Genomic DNA, 19,845 nt, shown 5'->3' on the forward strand with positions numbered 1-19,845 from the left:
CAGTAGAAGCAAGAGTGGAAATAAGAAGACGTTTAAAAAAAAAGGGGGGGGGGGCAGGAGGAGCAAGGATTGTAAGGGAAATAAATCAGAGATTCATGGTTTTGGGGCTTGAGCAATTTTGTGTATGGTGGGGCCTTTAACAAATAGAACGGCAAGGAGAGGAACAAGTTTGGAAGAGAAAATCAAAGAGAGATAATATTAATAACCAAGCAACATATTCTGACCAAGAGATTGGTCATTACTTTTGATATTAATTATGATTCAAATGTCTTAAAAATCAGTAAATATATTTCATACATATAAGCAAACAGTAAAAAAATGTGAAGTAACTTAGGAATAAGCATTAAGAAACAGAAAAAGAAAACTAAGTCAATTCACAAGGTAAAAAATGAATATTTTGTCTTTCTAGATTGATTTAAAAAGGTCACAGCAAAACTTCTCCATGCATGAAAATTATATTACATTTTTTTAATCTGTGTAAAATATACAAGAAAAAATACTGAATGTATTTCTGATAGTTAGCTCAGACGATAGTTGAACCAGCTTTGTATTCTTTTCTGTTCTTATTCGTTGCAACCGCTCCATTTCAGGTGCACATATTTTAAAGTTGCTCTGAAATCCAACTGTCTACTGTTCTTCATTTTAAGATACTAGCACAATGCATTTGCTGCTGGAAGGCAGGAAGTAAGTGATAATGACACAAATTCCAGGTGCTTTACTGAACTACGGTTTTACAAAACCACATCAGACAGCAGTACTGAATCGGCTTGCAGTTTTCTGCCTGCTCCTCAGAGTCCTGTACTAGTTAAGCTGGTGGCCACTCGATCTTGGGCATAGTTAGAGCAGAATCATCACCTGCCTTTTCTTCTACATATCTTCCCTTGGATGCTCACAACAGACTGTTAGAATAATATGGAAACAAAGCTTCAAAGTTCATTATTTTGAAATAAGATCTGCATGTCTTTGCTTCTACCTATATAATCTGGTTTGAATCTCCAAAGTCTGTCCCACAAAATGAGAAGAAACTGCTAAGTGTTTCTACATCATTGGCTTTCTTTTCCAACTGAAAATTATCTTCAAATACGTGAACCATTCCATGTCCCACTAGTTCCAGAAGAGTTTCCTCTGCTGTTTTTCCCCTAACTCTTCCCTGAACCTACAGTATCTCCACTTTTATTAAACTGTCTTTTCCCGGACTATCAGTGTGCTCCCTCCCTATTCCGCCATTTTGGAGCTGATGTCTAATGAACCATTTAATGAAGATGACCTTCATCAAAAATGTCTTCTGACCTCTCTCCATAGCTGCACCGGTTAGTTGGCTCTAAGGAGAGAAGTCACTAGCCAGGCAGCATGCCACTGCCATAGCTACAGCTCAGGACCCACCCACAGAAACCAGTGCCTGCAGCACCACACACTTTCTTCCTCAGTAAGGCTAACGGAAAATACTTGCTTCATTTACTATACGTGAACCCTAAAAATCAATTCTTCTTTCCCAATGAACCTAACTTTAGACAAGAAAAATACATGTTTCTCATCTTTCTATACCTTCTGAACAAGGCTTAATGAATCCAAATGCCAATTTAATGACAAATACTAATAGCAAGCAGATCTTCTGACATACGTAAATCTAAAAACTTCCTGTAAAAATGTATTATAGAGGCCAGCACTGTGGTGTAAGGGTAAAGCCTCCACCTGCAGCACTGGCATCATACATGGGCACTGGTTCGAATCTTGGCTGCTCCTCTTCTAATCCAGCTCCCTGCTAATGCACCTGGAAAAACAGCAGCAGATGGCCCAAGTGCTTGGGCCCCTGCACCCACATGGGAGACCCAGAATAAGCTCCTGGCTATTGGCACAGCTCCGGGCACTCTAGGCATTTGGGAAATGAACCAAGGGATGGAAGATTTCTCTATCTCTCCCTCTGTAACTCATTCAAACAAATAAATAAATATTTTTTAAAAATGTACTATAAACAGAAAAAGTTGTTCACTAAAAACAGCTAGCTCATCATCTAATTTTTCTTTTTTTAAAGATTATTTATTTGAAAGGCAGAGTTAGAGAGGAGAGGCAGAAAGTGAAAGTGAGCGAGTAGAGAGGGAGAGGGAGGGAGAGGGAGAGGGAGAGGGAAGGAGGGGGAGGGAGGGGGAGGGAGGGGGAGGGAGAGAGAGAGGGGGAGAGAGGGAGAGAGAGGGGAGAGAGGGGGAGAGAAATCTTCCATCAGCTGGTTTACTCCCCAAATGGCTGCAATGGCCAGAGTTAGGCCAGGCTGAAGCCAGGAGCCAGGACTTTAATCTGGGTCTCCTACATGGGTGTAGGGGCCCAAGTATTTCAGTCATCCTCCACTGCTCTTCCAGGAACACTACCAGGGAGTTGGATTGGCAGTAAAGTACCTGGGCCAGTCAGCCATATAGGATGCCAACACTGCAGGCAGTGGCTTAACACACTGTGCCACAGCACTGGCCACTAACTTTTCTGTATGAATCCAAATATTTCATATTTTGTTGAATTATCAATGAATACAAAGGCACTGAGGCAGGCAGGAGAGAAGCACACACAAAGCTCCTACTTTCTCAGGAACAGTGACCGAACATAACTTTAAGTTGGACTGATCTATTCCAAGGCCCTCCAATCAGAACTTACCTCTCCTGTGTTTCAAACATCAGCTCCCTCCTACCTACTCCAAAAAGCTTCACTCAAATCTGACTCAAGGATGTAGATTTGAATCATTTCTCCTGCCCTTTACTAATCAGTAATAAAGCCTTTGTCCTCTCAGAAGGCTGGCAACATAGAGCAAGATGGGAGCAACGGGCAGTGAATCCACCTCTTTCTGTCTTCATCTTCAATAGAACTTGCTACCGACAGTTAAGGAGTGTGAGTTATGGAGTCAGAAGGCCTGGGTTCGAGTCCCAGTTTCAGCATTTGCTAACTGTAGTATCCTTGGTAAGTTACCTAACCCAACTGTGCCCAATGCTGCCATCTGTAAAGTAGGGATGACCGTAACACATAGAGCTAAATAAACTGACAAAATGAGGAACTCATGAAATACCTTGACTTATGATAAATACTAGTGAAACATGATGATCATCTCCATGTTTCAGATAAAGAAAATGAGGCAAGCTTGTTAAATAACTTCTGTAAGGTCACAATGTCAGTAAATGGGCAAGCTACAATTGAAATCTACAGTCTGTGTCTGGAGTCCAGGCTCTTAACCACTCTGTTACACTGCCTCTAAGACACCTTGCCCTCTATTTCAAATCAACAGTGGCCAGTTCCTCTGTGATTATAAAAAGAAATTTTTAAAACTATGCAATTGCCACAAGCCAAGTACCAGGACATTAAGCACACACTGCAATCCCCCAGGAAATCTGAAACATTAGTTTACACCCCCAAAAGCCTTTTAAACATCCAAATGCTTCTGGAAGACATGGAATATGGTTTCATCCCCAAATCCACGCGACATTCTATTCTAAACCATGGTGGACACAAGGATCAGAAGAGCCCCATACCAGTGTATATTTTCAATCTTTCTGGAAATTCAGAACAAATCAATGCAAGTAAGCACAGGCTGAGATGAGAGCACAGTCTCATCTCCTTTCTATCCTGTTTTTCCTGCAAGATCAGCACATTCCCATAGAAGTAGGCTGTGCATGTCTCGTGCCACCATTTCTAGGAGTTCATTTTATTCAAGGGACTGAAAGGCAATGAAACATCACTTTACCTTTTTAAAAATTTTTCCATTTGGTTGTACTTCATCTTCCTCATTTAAAACTTCACGTGTTCCCAAAAGTCTTTTGTCCTTAAATTTGTTTTTGGCATACATAAAAACTTTATCTAATGTATCACATCCAGGGTACAACACTGAAACCAGACCATCCAAACTATTAACAGATCTGTATGCAGACTCAGGACTTGAATTTACAGGTTTTGCTTTAATTTGGTTTGATTTTTCTTGTCTTGACTCAGACAAAAAATAAAATGGAATGTATGTTAAAATTGTATAGAGTGATATTATAAAATGTATGAAATATAAAAGGATGGGGTTGATGGTCTGTTTCAGCTTCATGGTAGACGGTTTTGAAGATATGAGGTTATTCATGTGTTCCAAAGTAGAATTACAGATTCCAGCAAGAATCTATGAGGAAGAAAAAGAAAAGCATTAGTTAAAAATTTTAAAGAAAAATTCCTCACATTAGATAGGAAAACAAGGACTTTTCCTTCAGTTGGAAAGAAGCTGGTACACTGACCCCGGCAACGTCCTGGTAATTCCAAAAGACTGGTTTCTACCTATTTATCAACAATAAATTACACAAAAATCTCCACAGCATACTGTCAACAGGTGGTCTTTCCGATCTAACTCAAGCATCCACAAACATTTCCCAGTACTAAAGAGGAACCAAGCCAGAAGAAAAAAAAAGAATAGAGAACAAAGAATGTACCCACTTGCTGCTCTTTACTGTCTCATGGCACTAGAGATGCCACATCCTCCTTTCATAAGGCCATAGCAGCCTTTGCCAGATAATCAACGAGTTCTTTCCCAGGTAATCCCATTCTCGCTTTAGCCACTGGAGCTGGGAAACTCACAATTACATTTTGCATACTAGTTCTAGACATTTTTCAATTTACACAGGCTAAACTGAAGAAGAAAAAAGTTAACTTTGCCTTCATTAGGGCTTTGCATTCAAAAGGGATCTAGAGAATACAACAGTGAACAAAACAGCCTAAGTCCCTGCTTTCATGGAACCTAAACACACCCTCTGGGAGACGTAAATAAGCAAGTACATATGTAGGTATACATGCATGCCTGGAACTGATAAATGCTACAGAGAAAAACAAACCCAGGAAAAGGAAATACAGAGTTGCAGAGGACCTATCACCTGGGTAGTAGTCAGGAAAAGTCTCTGGGGAGCGCTGCTCTAAGAGACTTTCAAAGAGAGAGAGCAAAACTGAAGCAAACTACTAAACAGTACCTTGCCCAAAACTATGATTTATCACCAGAAGGGGCAAGCAGCCAGCTACTCCCACATTTGCAGAAACTCTATTCCAGGCAGGATAGCCAAAGAGATTTGAGAACTCCTTCCTTCACCCAGTTGCCATTCATAGGGCACAAACTCTCCCCCAGGCAGAGCAGGCTGAGAATACTGGGCACAAATTATCCTTACATCTGTTCACTTATAAGAAAGGTAGAGGTTTCAAGCAGGCAGAAAAGCTCCAAACCAAGAAGACTGGTGGCTACAGCCACGGCCTAGCTGACTTCTCACAGAACAGACTAACTCCAAGAAAATCAGGGCAGCATTGTGATCCAGAAGATGGTCCAAGTACTTGGGCTCCTACCACCCACATAGGAAACCCAGATGGAGTTCTAGGTTCCTGGCCCAACTGTAGCTGTTGCGGTTATTTGGGGAACAAACCAGCAGATGAAAAATCTCTTTCTCTGCTTTACAAATAATCTTTAAAGAGAGAGAGAGAAAAGCAAGAGAAAGAAAGGGAGGAAGGCAGGGAAGGAGAGAGAGGGAAGCCGGAAGAAAGAAAGAGAGAAAGAGAGAAAGAGATAGAGACAGAAAGACAGGAGGGAAGGGAAAAGGGAGAAGAAAACCAAGCCACTCTCCCTGGTCCCGGCTCCAGAGCAGCGACAGATTCTGCACAGGCTGGAGGAGCAAGCTGTAAGAACGGGAATGCCTCAGCGATTTCTAGGAATCATGCTTTATTTGGAACAGGGCACACAGAAGTTCACATCCAATGGCACTGTGAAAAATTTCAAGCCTTTTTGAGGAACAATTAAGATGAAGCTGATAGCTCTGTAACTGTGCCAAGCATAATCCCCAAAGACAATGCTGAAATCCATAATCCCAAATAGCAAAATCCCAAAAGATCAAAATCCCTAAAATCTAAAGAAAATCCCTGAAATCTAAAATCCTGAAAATCACAATACTTAAATCCTGGAAGCCAAAATCCCCAACGCCACAATTACAATTTAAAAGCTAGGGGACAGGGATGCTATATAAAAAGGGTAAAAATTTCAAATTCTGGTGAAAGATTGGCCACAGAATATGACAAGTTTGAAAACTTCAACTTAAAAATGTGTTATCTGTCTACATTGGCATTCCTTCCAGATGATGAAATTCCAGGAGGTTTCCATGAATGAAAGCCACATTTGGATTAAGAAGCCAACAAAGTTACTGACTTGTTCAAGGATAATCATGTGCATAGTAGAATAAGACAATCACAGGACCATGCTGCTGTCGGCCACCAGCGTTGTTTCTGCCAAATATGTCATCTGTATACAAATGTGTGTATAATAGATTTCCATGTACCCAAAAATACAGCAAGGCACAAAAAATGGGACAATTCAATAGAGAATTTCAGCGTAAATGGAATCATGGACAGCGCGCCGGCCGCGGTGGCCATTGGAGGGTGAACCAACGGCAAAAAGGAAGACCTTTCTCTCTCTCTCTCACTGTCCACTCTGCCTGTCAAAAAAAAAAAAAAAAAAGGAATCATAGAATTTCAGAAATAGTGTAACACAAAAAAGGAATGTGAGTGCATTCTGTGAGGAGTCATGTCCCTCCCCTCCAGAAAGCTGGAGAAGGCCTCAGTACACAGTGCATGATGGGACAGGTGGCCAGCTCTTAGAGACCACTCCATACAACTGCTTATCACTTATGCTATAATGTACTTTTTCATGTCAAATTTTCTGTTTTTAGGGTTTCCCCCTCACTATATTAAATTGTCAGCTACAAATCAATATGCCACATACTTTATCATAACATCATTTTCATTATATAAATTCATTATATAAATTGTAAAAAAGTTTTATAGAGTTCTGATTTACAGTTTGCTTTTTACAAATCTGTCTCCTCTACAGAAGTGCATTACCATGACATTAAGTTTATGTGTAAGCACCATTGTTCATATATGTAAAAACTTATAAACTTAATAAATTAAAAGACATCCCTGTGTTTAACTGCCATACCCATATGACTGATGCTAGGATACCTGAATGTTTATGCTTAAGAAAAATGTGAGGTTATTATTGTTGACTTTTATTGTATAAAGTAGCCTAGTAAATGTTCTAAATGTCTTTAAACTTCTTAAATAAATCTCCTTTTTAAAAAGTAAAAAATGTCTTATAAAGATCTTTTGAAATATTTTGCCCGAATTTTTGTTTAAGTATTTTAGACTTTAAGGATTTTGATCTTTCAGGATTATAAGGTTTGAGATTGACTTTTGAGATTATGGCCAAACCTCTCCATGACAGAAACAAAAGAATAAACAAGTCTAACAGAGAATCAGGGAAAGGGACACCTAAGAACCCTCCTAGACTCATGACAAGCCCCAGACACTGGTCTGAAACACAACTTCTAAAAAAGGGCACCAAGTTTCACTGGTTCACACTGTAGAGCAACTTATGGCTGCCTTGAGCTCTGTCTTAACTAGTAAAAGACAACTGCTGAGTATAATACCAACACAGGAAGACACAGGCAATGTGGGGGAGAAAGCAGGGTGCAGAAAACTATTCTTAAGAAGGCCCAGATACTGGACTTAGTAGACAAGACATAAAAGCAACTATTGTAAATTTATCCAAAGAACTAAGAGGAAAAAAAGTGCTTTTAAAAAATCAAAAATCAAGGGGCCAGTGCTGTGATGCAGAAGGTTATGTCGCCGTTTACAGTGCCAGCATCCTATATGGGCACTGGTTCAAGTCCCAACTGCTGCACTTCCGATCCAGCTCCCTGCTGATGACCTGGAAAAGCAGTAGAAGATGTCCCAATTCCTTGGGCCCCTGCACCAGTCTGGGAGACCCAGAGGAAGCTCCTGGCTCCTGCATGGCCCAGCTCTAAACACTGCAGTCATCTGGGTATTGAATCAGTGGATGAAAGATTCTGTGACCCTGCCCAGCAGGTTCACAATCACTATTTGCAATGCCAGCATCCCAAATCAGAGCGCCTGTTCAAGTCCCAGCTGCTCTGCTGCCAATCTAGCTTCCCTATTAATGTGCCTGCAAAAGCAGTGGAAGATGGCCAAACTGTCTAGGCCCCGGCCCAGCCTGCGGCCTTGCAACCATTTGGGTAGCAAACCTGAGGATGGAAGATATCTTTTCTTCTTTCTTTCTTTCTCTTGCCGCCTCTGTTCTGCCTTTCAAATAAATCTTTTTAAAAAAATCAAACTCTCAATCCTACAACATGTGGAACATCCACTAATTTGTTTATGAACACCTGATAAGAAGCCAGGCCTCCCAACTGAGCCCTAAGCTCTATTCACCATTCCAAGCTGTTTTCTTTGGAAATTAATTACAAAGTACTCTGGAGACTATTCCAGAGAACTTGGACTTTCGCCATAAAGGTGAGGAAAGTCACCAAGCACTTCTGTACAGAAAATGACACAATGACAACAAATGTTCTTGCTACTTCCAGGAAATGGGAGTTGCAAAGAATAAACATCATTATCTAATTAAGTATTCTTTCAAAAATTTAATTTTGCTTTTTTTGTTTTGTTGCAATTATGTTTTATTTCAGAGAAAGACCAAGAGTGAGAACACTCCATGCACTGATTCATTCCCCAACATGCCTGCAACCCTGGGAATCAAAGCCAGTGTTATAGGACTAAAACTGGGCTGGTCAACACTAGACAGTCAACACAACAGTTGATGTAAGCAGACAGTAAGTTTACTATACAGTGGCCACTGGGAAGAAAGCCGAGTCCATGATCCCAAATACACTTTTCCTCCAGGGTCTTTTAAAGGGGAAAAGGGGAACTGGGGAAAGTAGCTAAACAAATTTCAGAGAATTCTTTGACATGAAATCAGGTGGAAACTCAGTGCTGTGACACAAACTCTTATTTGAAATCTCTTGTTTGGTCATCTCCCTGTAGCCACCACTTACGATGTTGATATCCCATACTAGAGTACCAGCCACTCTGCTTCCAGTCCAGCTTCCAATTACTGCACCTGGGAAGGCAGTGGATAATGACCCAAGCAATTGTATCTATGTAGAAGACCAGAATGGACTTCTTGCCTCCTGCTGTAGCCATTTAGTGAGGGAAGCAACAGATATAAGATCTCTGTGACTGTTTCTCTGCCTCCCAAATAAATAAATCTCTTTTTAAAATATTAGTTATCTTGATTTAAAAAGGCATATTCATAAATGATATAATCATGTATACAGAGGACTCCATTAAGATGCTACTAGAACTTAATTATGAGTTCAACAAGCTTGCAGGATAGAAGACTGTGATATAATAAATACAGGGGTGGAGAGTTTGGCACAGCAGCTTAAGTTGCCACATGGATATCCACATCCCATATCAGAATGTCTGGTACTCTGTATCAGAGTCCCAGCATCTCCACTTCCAATCCAACTTCCTGATAATGTGCACCTTGCGAGGGAGTAGATGATGGCTTGGGTATTTGGGTTTCTGCCACTCATGTGGGAGACCTAGATGGAGTTCTGAACTCTGGGGTGGGCTTCCCCAGCCCAGGCTGTTGTAGGCATTTGTGGAATAAACCAGCAGATGAAAGATCTCTCTGTGTCTGTCTCTCTCTGCCTTTCAAATAAAATGAAAACAAATTTTAAATAATAAAGTAAGAAATATAGCATATATTTATCTTCATCCCTGTTTCCTGGCACAGAGCTCTTAAAAACTCTTCTGAAGAAGAGCAGCTTTTGTTATTCCTAATATGCCCCTTTCAGTTGTCTCAAATTTTCCTAAAGAGGTGACTCTTAGAAGGTGGAGCTGGTTGCAAAAGGGATCAGAGCAGTTGCATTACCAAGGAGAGAAATGGTTTTGGTGCCTTCAATTAAGAAAGAAACACAAAAAGTCAAATAGTTGGCTGATGACTGGAAGGTTGATGGAAAAGAGATAAACAGAGTCTTGAAAATAAGGATTTAAAGGTCAGAGTTTGTGAACTCAAGAGGCTTGAGCTTGGCAGCTCAAGACAAGAGCCTCGGGTGACCACTGACGTCGTAAATAGGAGTGTCAATTGTTAAATCAACAACAGGAGTCACTGTACACTTACTCCCCATGTAGGATCTCTATCCTTAATGTGTTGTACTATGAGAATTAATGGTAAAACTAGTCTTCAAACAGTACTTAATACTTTGTGTGTGTGGGTGCAATCTGTTGAAATCTTTACTTAGTATATACTAAGTTGATCTTCTGTATATAATTAAAAATGACTCTTAGTGAAGAATGGGATGGGAGAGGGAGTAGGAGATGGGATGGTTTGGGATGGGAGGGTGTTTGGGGGGGGGGGGGGGTACCACTATAATCCAAAAGCTGTACAGATCCAAAGCCAAGAGTCTGGAGTTTCTTCCATGTCTCCAATGTGGGTGCAGGACCCAATGACTTGGGCCACCTTGTACTGCTTTCCCAGGCCATAGCAGAGAGCTGGATTGGAAGAGGAGCAGCTGGAATATGAAATGGTGCCCACACCGGATGCCGTTGCTACAGGCAGAGGCTTAGATCACTAACAGCACTGGCCCCGCTTCAAAATTTCCAATCCATTAAGGCCTCACCCATTGAAAGGTAAAAATTTGGTTTCCTGAATATTTTTTAATATTTGCATAATTGTCTCAGCTAGGTTTTAATGAGTAGAGTTTGTCTTTCTATACGGTGAATGAATTGTCTCAATTGTTTATTACATAAACCATTCTCTTCTTATCAGGTCATATTCATTCATCTCATACACACTTGGATGAGGTTTTTTTTTTTTTTTTTTTTTTTTGACAGGCAGAGTGGACAGTGAGAGAGAGAGACAGAGAGAGAAAGGTCTTCCTTTGCCGTTGGTTCACCCTCCAATGGCCGCCGCTGCAGCCGGCGCACCGCGCTGATCCGATGGCAGGAGCCAGGATCCAGGTGCTTTTCCTGGTCTCCCATGGGGTGCAGGGCCCAAGCACCTGGGCCATCCTCCGCTGCACTCCCTGGCCATAGCAGAGAGCTGGCCTGGAAGAGGGGCAACCGGGACAGAATCCAGCGCCTCAACCGGGACTAGAACCCGGTGTGCCAGCGCCGCAAGGTGGAGGATTAGCCTATTGAGCCACGGCGCCGGCCACTTGGATGAGTTCTAACTACTACTCTTTCTCTGATGGATTTGCCTACTGCTGTTCTAATTCCATACTATTCTAAATAGAGCAGATTTACAGCAATGTTTCCTGAATACGTACATACAGCAACCATATCAAAATTATCCTACAAGTTGTGTACAAACAATATTCATCAGATATGCCACCCCTACTTCCTTACCACACCTATAAACTGAAAACTCTAGCAGCAGCTACATGGATTTTTTGTACACGAATGCCTGAGAAGTCTAGCTTTAAATATCTGGCAAAGGGGCTGGCGCTGTGGCATAGTGGGCTAAGTGCCTCTGCCTGCAGCGCCAGCATCCCATATGAACAAAGCATTCACGTCCTGGCTGCTCCACTGCCAATCAGCTCTCTGCTATGACCTGGGAAAGCAGTAGAAGATGGCCTAAGTCCTTGGACCCATACACCACTGTGGGAGACCCGAAAGAAGCTCCTGACTCCTGACTTCAGATCTGCTCAGCTCCAGCCTTGTGGCCATTCAAGGAATGAACCAGCAAATGGAGGACCTCTCTCTATCTCTACCTCTCTCTGTAACTCTGCTTTCCAAATAAAACAAATCTAAAAAACAAAGAAAAAGAACAAACAATGACAAAATGTACAAAGACCTCCTATAAATTAAATAAGTCTAGTAACACAAGGAAAACTGGGAAAAGAATATGCATATGGAAGTCAAAAAAAAAAGGAGAAAGGCAGAAGACTAATAAAATATGACAACAAGCTTTCCTTAATTTGTAGTCAAGATTATAGAGAAGCTTATACCACTTTTCAAATAACAGTTTCATAAATATGTGAAAGACCGCAATAGCCATAGCTCAACAAACAAAGTAATTTGGTAATACTCTTAAAAACACATGCACTTTTTGCAATTCCACATTTTAAACAATTTTACAGAAAAGTGTGCATTAAACATATATAATGGCTGAATGCCATGCCTATGTATTAATGCCATTGAATTATATACATAAAGATGATTATAATGATACATATTATATTTACTCTACAATTTCAACACCCCCACCACCAAAAAAAGAGCTTGAGAATTAAGCACTGGCTTTTTTTATACAGAAAACTTTTATTTAATAAATATAAATTTCATAACTACAACTTTTGGATTATAATGGTTCTTCCCCCCATACCTGCCGTCCCAGCCCCAAACCATCTCACCTCCTACTCCCTCTCCTATCCCATTCTTCATTAAGATAAACTTAGTACATACTAAGTAAAAATTTCAACAGATTGCACCCACACAGACACACAAAGTATTAAGTACTGTTTGAAGACTAGTTTTACCATTAATTCTCATAGTATAACACATTAATGACAGAGGTCCTACACGGGGAACAAGTATACAGTGACTCCTGTTGTTGATTTAACAATTGACACTCCTATTTACGATGTCAGTGATCACCCAAGGCTCTTGCCTTGAGCTGCCAAGTCTATGGGAAGCCTCTTGAGTCCACAAATTCCGAAAATATTTAGAAAAGGCCATAACCAAAGTGGAAGTTCTCTCCGCCCTTCAGAGAAAAATACATCCTTCTTTGATGGCCCCTTCTTTCCACCCGGCTCTCACTCACAGAGATCTTTCATGTAGGCCATTTTTTGCCACAGTATCTTGGCTTTCCATGACTGAAATGCTCTCATGGGCTTTTTAGCCAGATAAGAATGCCTAAGGGCTCATTCTGAGGCCAGAGTGCTATTTGGGGCATTTGTCATTCTGTGAGTCTGCTGTGTGGCCAGCTCCCCATGTTGGATTGTTCTCTCCTTTTTAATTCTATTATTATTAGCAGACTCTTTCTTATTTATGTGATCCCTTTGACACTTAATCCTATCTTTATGATCAGTTATGAGCTTAAACTAACCACTTTAACTAGTAAGATGGCATTGGTACCTGCCAACTTAATGGGATTTGGAGTCCCATGAAAAAGTTTTTACCTTTACTCTTAGAGGTAAGTCTTAGGGAACGTGTGCCTAACTGTACATCTCTTCCTTCTCTTATTCCCACTCTTATTTTTAGCAGGGATCAATTTTCAATTGGATTTAAACACCTAAGAATAATTCTGTGTTAAGTAAAGAGTTTAACCAATGATATTAAGAAGAACAAAAAAATACTAAAAGGAATAAAGTAGCAAGCTATTCCTTGACAGTCAGGACAAGGGCTGATCAAGTCATTGCTTCTCATAGTGTCAGTTTCACTTCTACAGGTTTCCTTTTAGGTGCTCAGTTGTTACCAATCAGGGAGAACATATATTTGTCCCTTTGGGACTGGTTTATTTCACTCAGCATGATGTTTTCCAGATTCCTCCATTTTGTTGCAAATGACAGGATTCTCTTTTATAACTGCTGTGTAGTATCCCATACAGTATATATCCCATAATTTCTTTATCCAGTCTTCTGTTGATGAACACTGAAGTTGATTCCATGTCTTAGCTATTGTTAATAGAGCTGCAATAAACATGGAGGTGCAGATAGCTCTTTTATTTGCTAAGTTAATTTCCCTTGGGTAAATTCTGAGAAGTGGCATGGCTGGGTCATATGGTAGGGCAATATTCTGAGGTATCTCCAAACTGTCTTCCATAGTGGCTTTACCAGTTTGCATTCCCACCAACAGTGGATTAGTGTGCCTTTTCCCCCACATCCCCAACAACATCTATTGTTTGTTGATTTCTGTATGAAAGCCAATCTAACCAGGATGAGGTGAGACCTCATTGTGATGTTGATTTGCATTTCCATGATGGCTAGTGATCCTGAACATTTTTTCATGTGTCTGTTGGCCGTTTAGACTTCCTCTTTTGAAAAACTTCTGTTTAGGTCCTTGGCCCATCACTTAAGTGGATTGTTTGTTTTATTGTGGTAGAGTTTCTTGATCTCTTTGTGGATTCTGGTTATTAATACTTTATCAGTTGCATAATTTGCAAATATTTTCTCCCATTCTGTCAGTTGCCTCTTCACTTTCCTGTTTCTTTTGCAGTACAGAAACTTCTCATTTTGATATAATCCCAGTTATTAATTTTGGCTTTGACTGCCTGTGCCTCTGGGCTCTCTTCCAAGAAGTCTTTGCCTGTGCCAATATCTTGCAGGGTTTCTCTGATGGTCTCTAATAATTTCATGGTGTCAGGTCATACACTTAGGTCTTTAATCCATGTTGAGTGGATGTTTGTGTAAGGTGCAAGGTAGGGGGTCTTGTTTCATATTTCTGCATGTGGAAATCCAGTTTTCCCAACACCATTTGTTGAACAGACTGTCCTTGTTCCAGGAATTGGTTTTAGCTCCTTGATCAAATATAAGTTGGCTGTAGATGTTTGGATTGATTTCTGGTGTTTTTATTCTGTTCCATCTGTTTTTGTACCAGTACCAGGCTGTTTTGATTATAACTGCCCGGTAGTATGTCTTAAAAGCTGATATTGTGATGCTTCTGGCTCTATTTTTGTTGTATAAGATTGCTTGAGCTATTCGAGGTCTCCTGTGCCTCCATATGAATTTCAGCATCATTTTTTCCAGACCTGTAATAAATGTCTTTGGTATTTTGATTGGTATTGCATTGAATCTATAAATTGCTTTTGGAAGAATGGGCATTTTGATGATATTGAGTCTTCCAATCCATGAACACTGAAGATTTTTTCCTTTTTTTGTATCTTCTTCCATTTCTTTATGTTTTGGAATTCTCATTGTAGAGACCTTTGACATCTTTGTTAAGTTTAATCCAAGCTATTGTGGTTTTTTTATAGCTATTATGAATGGGATTGAGTTTAGAAGTTCTTTCTCAGCTGTGGCATTGTCTGTGTATACAAAGGCTGTTGATTTTTGCGTACTGATTTTATATCCTGTTACTTTACCAAACTCTTCTATGAGTTTCAATAGTCTCTTAGTGGAGTTCTTTGGATCCCCTAAGTGAAGAATCATATCCTCAGCAAAAAGGGATAGTTTGACTTCTTCCTTCCCAATTTGTATTCCTTTGATTTCTTTTTCTTGCCTACTAGCTCTGGCTAAAACTTCCAGAACAATATTGAATAGCAACGGTGAGAGTGGGCATCCATGTCTGTTACTGGATGTTGGTAGGAATGCTTCCAACTTTTCCCCATTCAATATGATGCTGATCATGGGTTTGTCATAAATTGCCTTGATTGTGTTGAGGAATGTTCCTTCTCTACCCAATTTGCTTAGGGTTTTCATCATGAAAAGGTGTTGTATTTTATCTCTGCATCTATTGAGATAATCATATAGTTTTTCTTCTGCAGTTTGTTAATGTGGTGCATCACACTGATTGATTTCGAATGTTGAACCATCCCTGCATACTAGGGATAAATCCCACTTGGTATGGGTGGATGATCTTTCTGATGTGTTGTTGTATTTTATTGGCTAGAATTTAATTGAGGATTTTTGCATCTATGTTCTTCATGTAAATTGGTCTGTAATTCTATTTCTCTGCTGCATCTTTTTTGGGTTTAGGAATTAAGGTGATGATGACTTCGTAGAAAGAATTTGGGAGGATTCCCTCTCTTTCAATTGTGTTGGATAGCTTGAGAAGAATCAGAGTTAGTTCTTCTTTAAATGTCTGGTAGAATACAGCAGTAAATCTACCCAGTCCTGGGATTTTCTTTTTTGGGAGGGCCTTTAATGCTGGTTCAATTTCTGTCTAGATTATGGGTCTGATTAGGTTTTCTTTGTCTTCATGGTTCAATTTAGGTAAGTTGTATGTGTCCATTAATCTATCCATTTCTGCTAGATTTCCCAGACACCTTGTTTTTTTTTTGGTTTTGGTTTTGTTTTTTTTTCCACAATCCTGGTTCAGAAGCATCACACAGTCACAAGCTCCTAGTCCCCTGTTATTTCTCCCCACCAGAGTCAGGAGTCTCCGCTCAGCTGATTGCAGGGCACAGACACAAGCTGACCCTGCTGCTATATTTCTGCAAAATGGTGCCCCCTCTATTGGCTTATACACCTTTGTGAGATGGTTGGAGAGAGAGAAACATGTCCATACCATCTTTGTTTTGTTTTGTTTTTTCCTCTCCTCTAGTTTGGCTGGTACACTTTCCCCCACTGGGCTCCAAGCCTCTTTCCCTCTAGGCTCTTCCTGTGGCTTTTTTGCCAGTGGCTCGGGCTACTACGGTCTTGTCTCCCCTCACTTTCCAGCACGGGTACGTGGGTACGCAGGCTCTCCACTGTTGGAGTCCCAAGCCATGGACACCCATGCCCTCCATGTAGGTCCACCATGTCTCTCTAATTGCAGTAGAGTTTCCTCTGCCATTTTTTCCCTACCTCTTCCCTGAGACTACACAATCTCCACTTTTTTAAAACTATCTTCTCTTGGACTAGAGCAGTAAGCTCCCTTGCTACTCCATCATCTTGAAACCCCTCAAGCACCGGATTTCACAATGTGAAGGTCCCTGATGACTTTGAAAAGAGCTGTGTTAAGACCAAAGCTCAACTGGTTTAACAAGAAATAGGAAGAGAGAAAGTAGACAGGGAAATGGGTTAACAGGCTAGGACAAAGGAAATTCTTGTTTTAAACACACAGAATAGCTTGTTTGCATACTGATGGCTAAGACCTAGAGGAAGAAAGAAGAGAGGTAGAGAAATACCAACTTTATTAAGTATCTATTAAAAACAAATTAGATATACATGCACTGACCTGGAGGGACTCCAAGAAGAGAATGGAGGGGTACAAGAAGAAAATGTATTCACAGGTGTTTGTGGCTCCGTGTCCAACCACAGAAAAAAGCAGGGATATTGCAAGGTTTTTAGGCAATTATCACTACATATTTAAATGCTGGTAAAGGTATATTTACCATGAAAAATGTAACAACTCCCAACTTCACTATACTCTCAAAACTGCTAATTAAAATGATTCAAGTTTAACAGTACTACAAGCAAATGATCTATTATTTATAAAAGTACAGATGAGCAAATATTAAATCCAAAAATATCAAACTATGTAGTAATGAACAGCTAGATTCAAGCACTTGAAATGTGTTTTTAAAATATTCAATATAAGGGGCCAGCACAATGGCACAACAGATAAAGCTACCACCTGTAACACTGGCATCACATATGGGCAATGGTTAAAGTCTCAGCAGCTCTACTTCCAATCCAGCTCCCTAATGGCCTGGAAAAAGCAGCCAAAGATGACCCAAGTAATTTGGGACCCTGCCACCCTTGTGGGAGACCTGGAATAAGCTTTTGGCGCCCGATTTCAGCCTGGCCAAACCCTGGCCATTGTGGCAATCTGAGGAGTAAACTAGCAGATGAAGATCTCTCCCCTCCTCCCTGTATAACTCAGATTTTCAAATAAATAAATCTTTTTTAAAAAAGTTCAATATAAATGACCCATTATTGCATTACATAAAAGTTATTAATTTTAGGCCAGCGCCGCGGCTCACTAGGCTAATCCTCCACCTTGCGGCGCCGGCACACCGGGTTATAGTCCCGGTCGGGGCGCCGGATTCTGTCCCAGTTGGCCCTCTTCCAGGACAGCTCTCTACTATGGCCAGGGAGTGCAGTGGAGGATGGCCCAAGTGCTTGGGCCCTGTACCCCATGGGAGACCAGGAGAAGCACCTGGCTCCTGCCTTCAGATCAGTGCGGTGCGCCGGCCGTGGCGGCCATTGGAGGGTGAACCAATGGCAAAAGGAAGACCTTTCTCTCTGTCTCTCTCACTGTCCACTCTGCCTGTCAAAAAGAAAAAAAAAAGTTATTACATTTTATCATTTTAATTAGTATTTGCTTTCAATCAAGTAGAAGAAAGCTCCTTCCCTTGTATGATCTCTATTATTTGAAAAAGAACACAGAAGACTTGGCAAGAATGGAAGAAGAAAAGTGTAGGATTTTGTGTCACTGTCACAAAGCTGAGGAAAGATTTTAGGGTTATGAAAACTACACAAAGTAACGGACATTTATTCTCACCTATAAAATCACTCTCAACTGATGCATTTTGACAGTATAGAAAACTGATACTAAAATGAAATTTTATGCTAAATTGATATTGAGGATAAATACCATCATCTTAGAAGGGTATATTAACTTCTCATTTTAACATAAAATGGCCTAAATTCTCCCCATATAAAAAGCTTTCAACAGAAACAAGTGTTACATAACAGAAAAACAGGGAGAGGGAGAAGGCTGCCACAAGAATCACATTCATTCTAATGTATTAAATGACTGTACCTGCTTAGATCTGGTTGCAGTAATTTGCAGGTAAACATTTAAAGAACTTCTTAGGCTCAGGAGAGATGCAGCATAGTATCTCAATCCAAAACTGGTAGACCTAAGAAGTTAACTCTCACAAAGCTGGTGACTTGAATAATGGGGTCACCCTCAGAATCTAAGACATTTGCATAGAAGGGAAGTGGTCAATAAAGCCGTTATATGCACACCCTACCAACACAGGGAGCTAATCTTTCACACCTCCCCACATCCAGTCCCTCAAGAAAACAGAACTGCAAGCTCAACCTCCAGAGCAGGGAAGGAATCCTATTACTGAATTCTCGTACAAACTCAGAGTGCAGCAGAGGGAAGTCAGGGAGGGTAGTGAGGAAAAACTGCTCCAGAAGGGGCATCTGATAACAATTTTTTCCTGGTTACTTTGCCTAATACTCTGATTTTCTCCTCTGTATTTTCCTTTCAGCCTACAACAACCAAGCATGCATCAATACTACAGAACTATTCATATCTGCAGAAAAAGTAAGCTTAGCACTTTCTATTGAAACATAAATAAGAGATGAGTATCAAGGAATCTATATTTGCAAATGTGAAATGTGCCCAGAATTTTTCACAAAGCTTGCAATAAATGGGAAACAACACTGAGTATCAACCAAGAAAACACTATGCAGCGAAGTTTTTAGAGTATCTCATTTAATTCTCACAAAAATACTCTTCAAATAGATCATGCCAAACACACAACTAACAGATCAGGTGGGACTTCAACCTACATGCTGATATGAGACAAGTTACAAGATGTCCTAAATCTAGTTACAAGAGTAGGAGTTATGGAACAGGACATAAATCTTAGCCATTCTCACTCATTGCCCAAAAGATAAGCATTAGAATTTATTCCTTGCCCTTGGATCTCAATTGGGTCTCACACCCTACTGCCTTTGCACCCCCACATTCTTTCCCAGGTCCCCAAGCCCTACACGGACACCTGAAAGAATAGTTCCAGGAATTCACCTCTGCCTGCTGTCCCCTACCCCCCACCCTCCATCCCTAGCCCTCCTAAAATATAAAAAGGCTCAGTCTCTGTGGTCAGGGTCTTCTACCATGTGTTCCATCAATGTGCATACCAGCAGCTGGTCACCCACCTCTACGAATTTATTTTCTCTGAATAAATTCGGCCTGGCTATAGATTCTCCTCTCTATTCTGTGCCTCTTTCCTAACAAGGAGAAGGATTTGGGGAGTGCTGAGGAGTACGAAAGACCTTTGTACATTCCTGAATAAATATTAAAACCTTAACGTAAATGCCATCAACAGCCCTGGGTGTCAGGGCATCATGATCACAACCCCAACAATTCAGAAGCAACAATGACTTCTTATGGACTACCTCCTACTCCTAAGCTCTCCTCCCTATGCCATCTTGCCCTTCTTATCTACAAATAAGACAGGTTCAATGTAACCAACTCATGCCTTTCTTCCCCAAATTTTAGTTATCAAAAAATGCTCTGAGCTATAGTCCAATGTACATTTTCCAACTGCTACCTAACCTCACTGGTGCAAGCTGTGGTAAGTTGTCACAAGATCTAAGCCTTTCCTTTGGGACACATAATAACTCCATA

General features: G+C 40.6%; 1 protein-coding gene across 4 annotated transcripts in view; it reads right to left on the bottom strand.

The window, feature by feature from the left end:
• Window positions 1–19,845, bottom strand: part of ACSL3 (acyl-CoA synthetase long chain family member 3) — an 84,775-nt gene that overhangs the window by 35,677 nt on the left and 29,253 nt on the right. For all 4 annotated transcript variants that reach the window (XM_008259234.5, XM_008259233.5, XM_089328968.1 and 1 more), the window contains one exon: window positions 3,719–4,132. In XM_008259234.5, coding sequence (XP_008257456.1) covers window positions 3,719–4,096 — 378 coding nt within the window. In that variant the 5' untranslated portion in view covers window positions 4,097–4,132. The remainder of the gene's footprint in view (window positions 1–3,718; window positions 4,133–19,845) is intronic.

Source organism: Oryctolagus cuniculus, chromosome 3, assembly GCF_051225735.1.
Source record: "Oryctolagus cuniculus isolate XC-2025 breed Fujian yellow rabbit chromosome 3, ASM5122573v1, whole genome shotgun sequence".
In the NCBI taxonomy this organism is placed as follows: Eukaryota; Metazoa; Chordata; class Mammalia; order Lagomorpha; family Leporidae; genus Oryctolagus; species Oryctolagus cuniculus.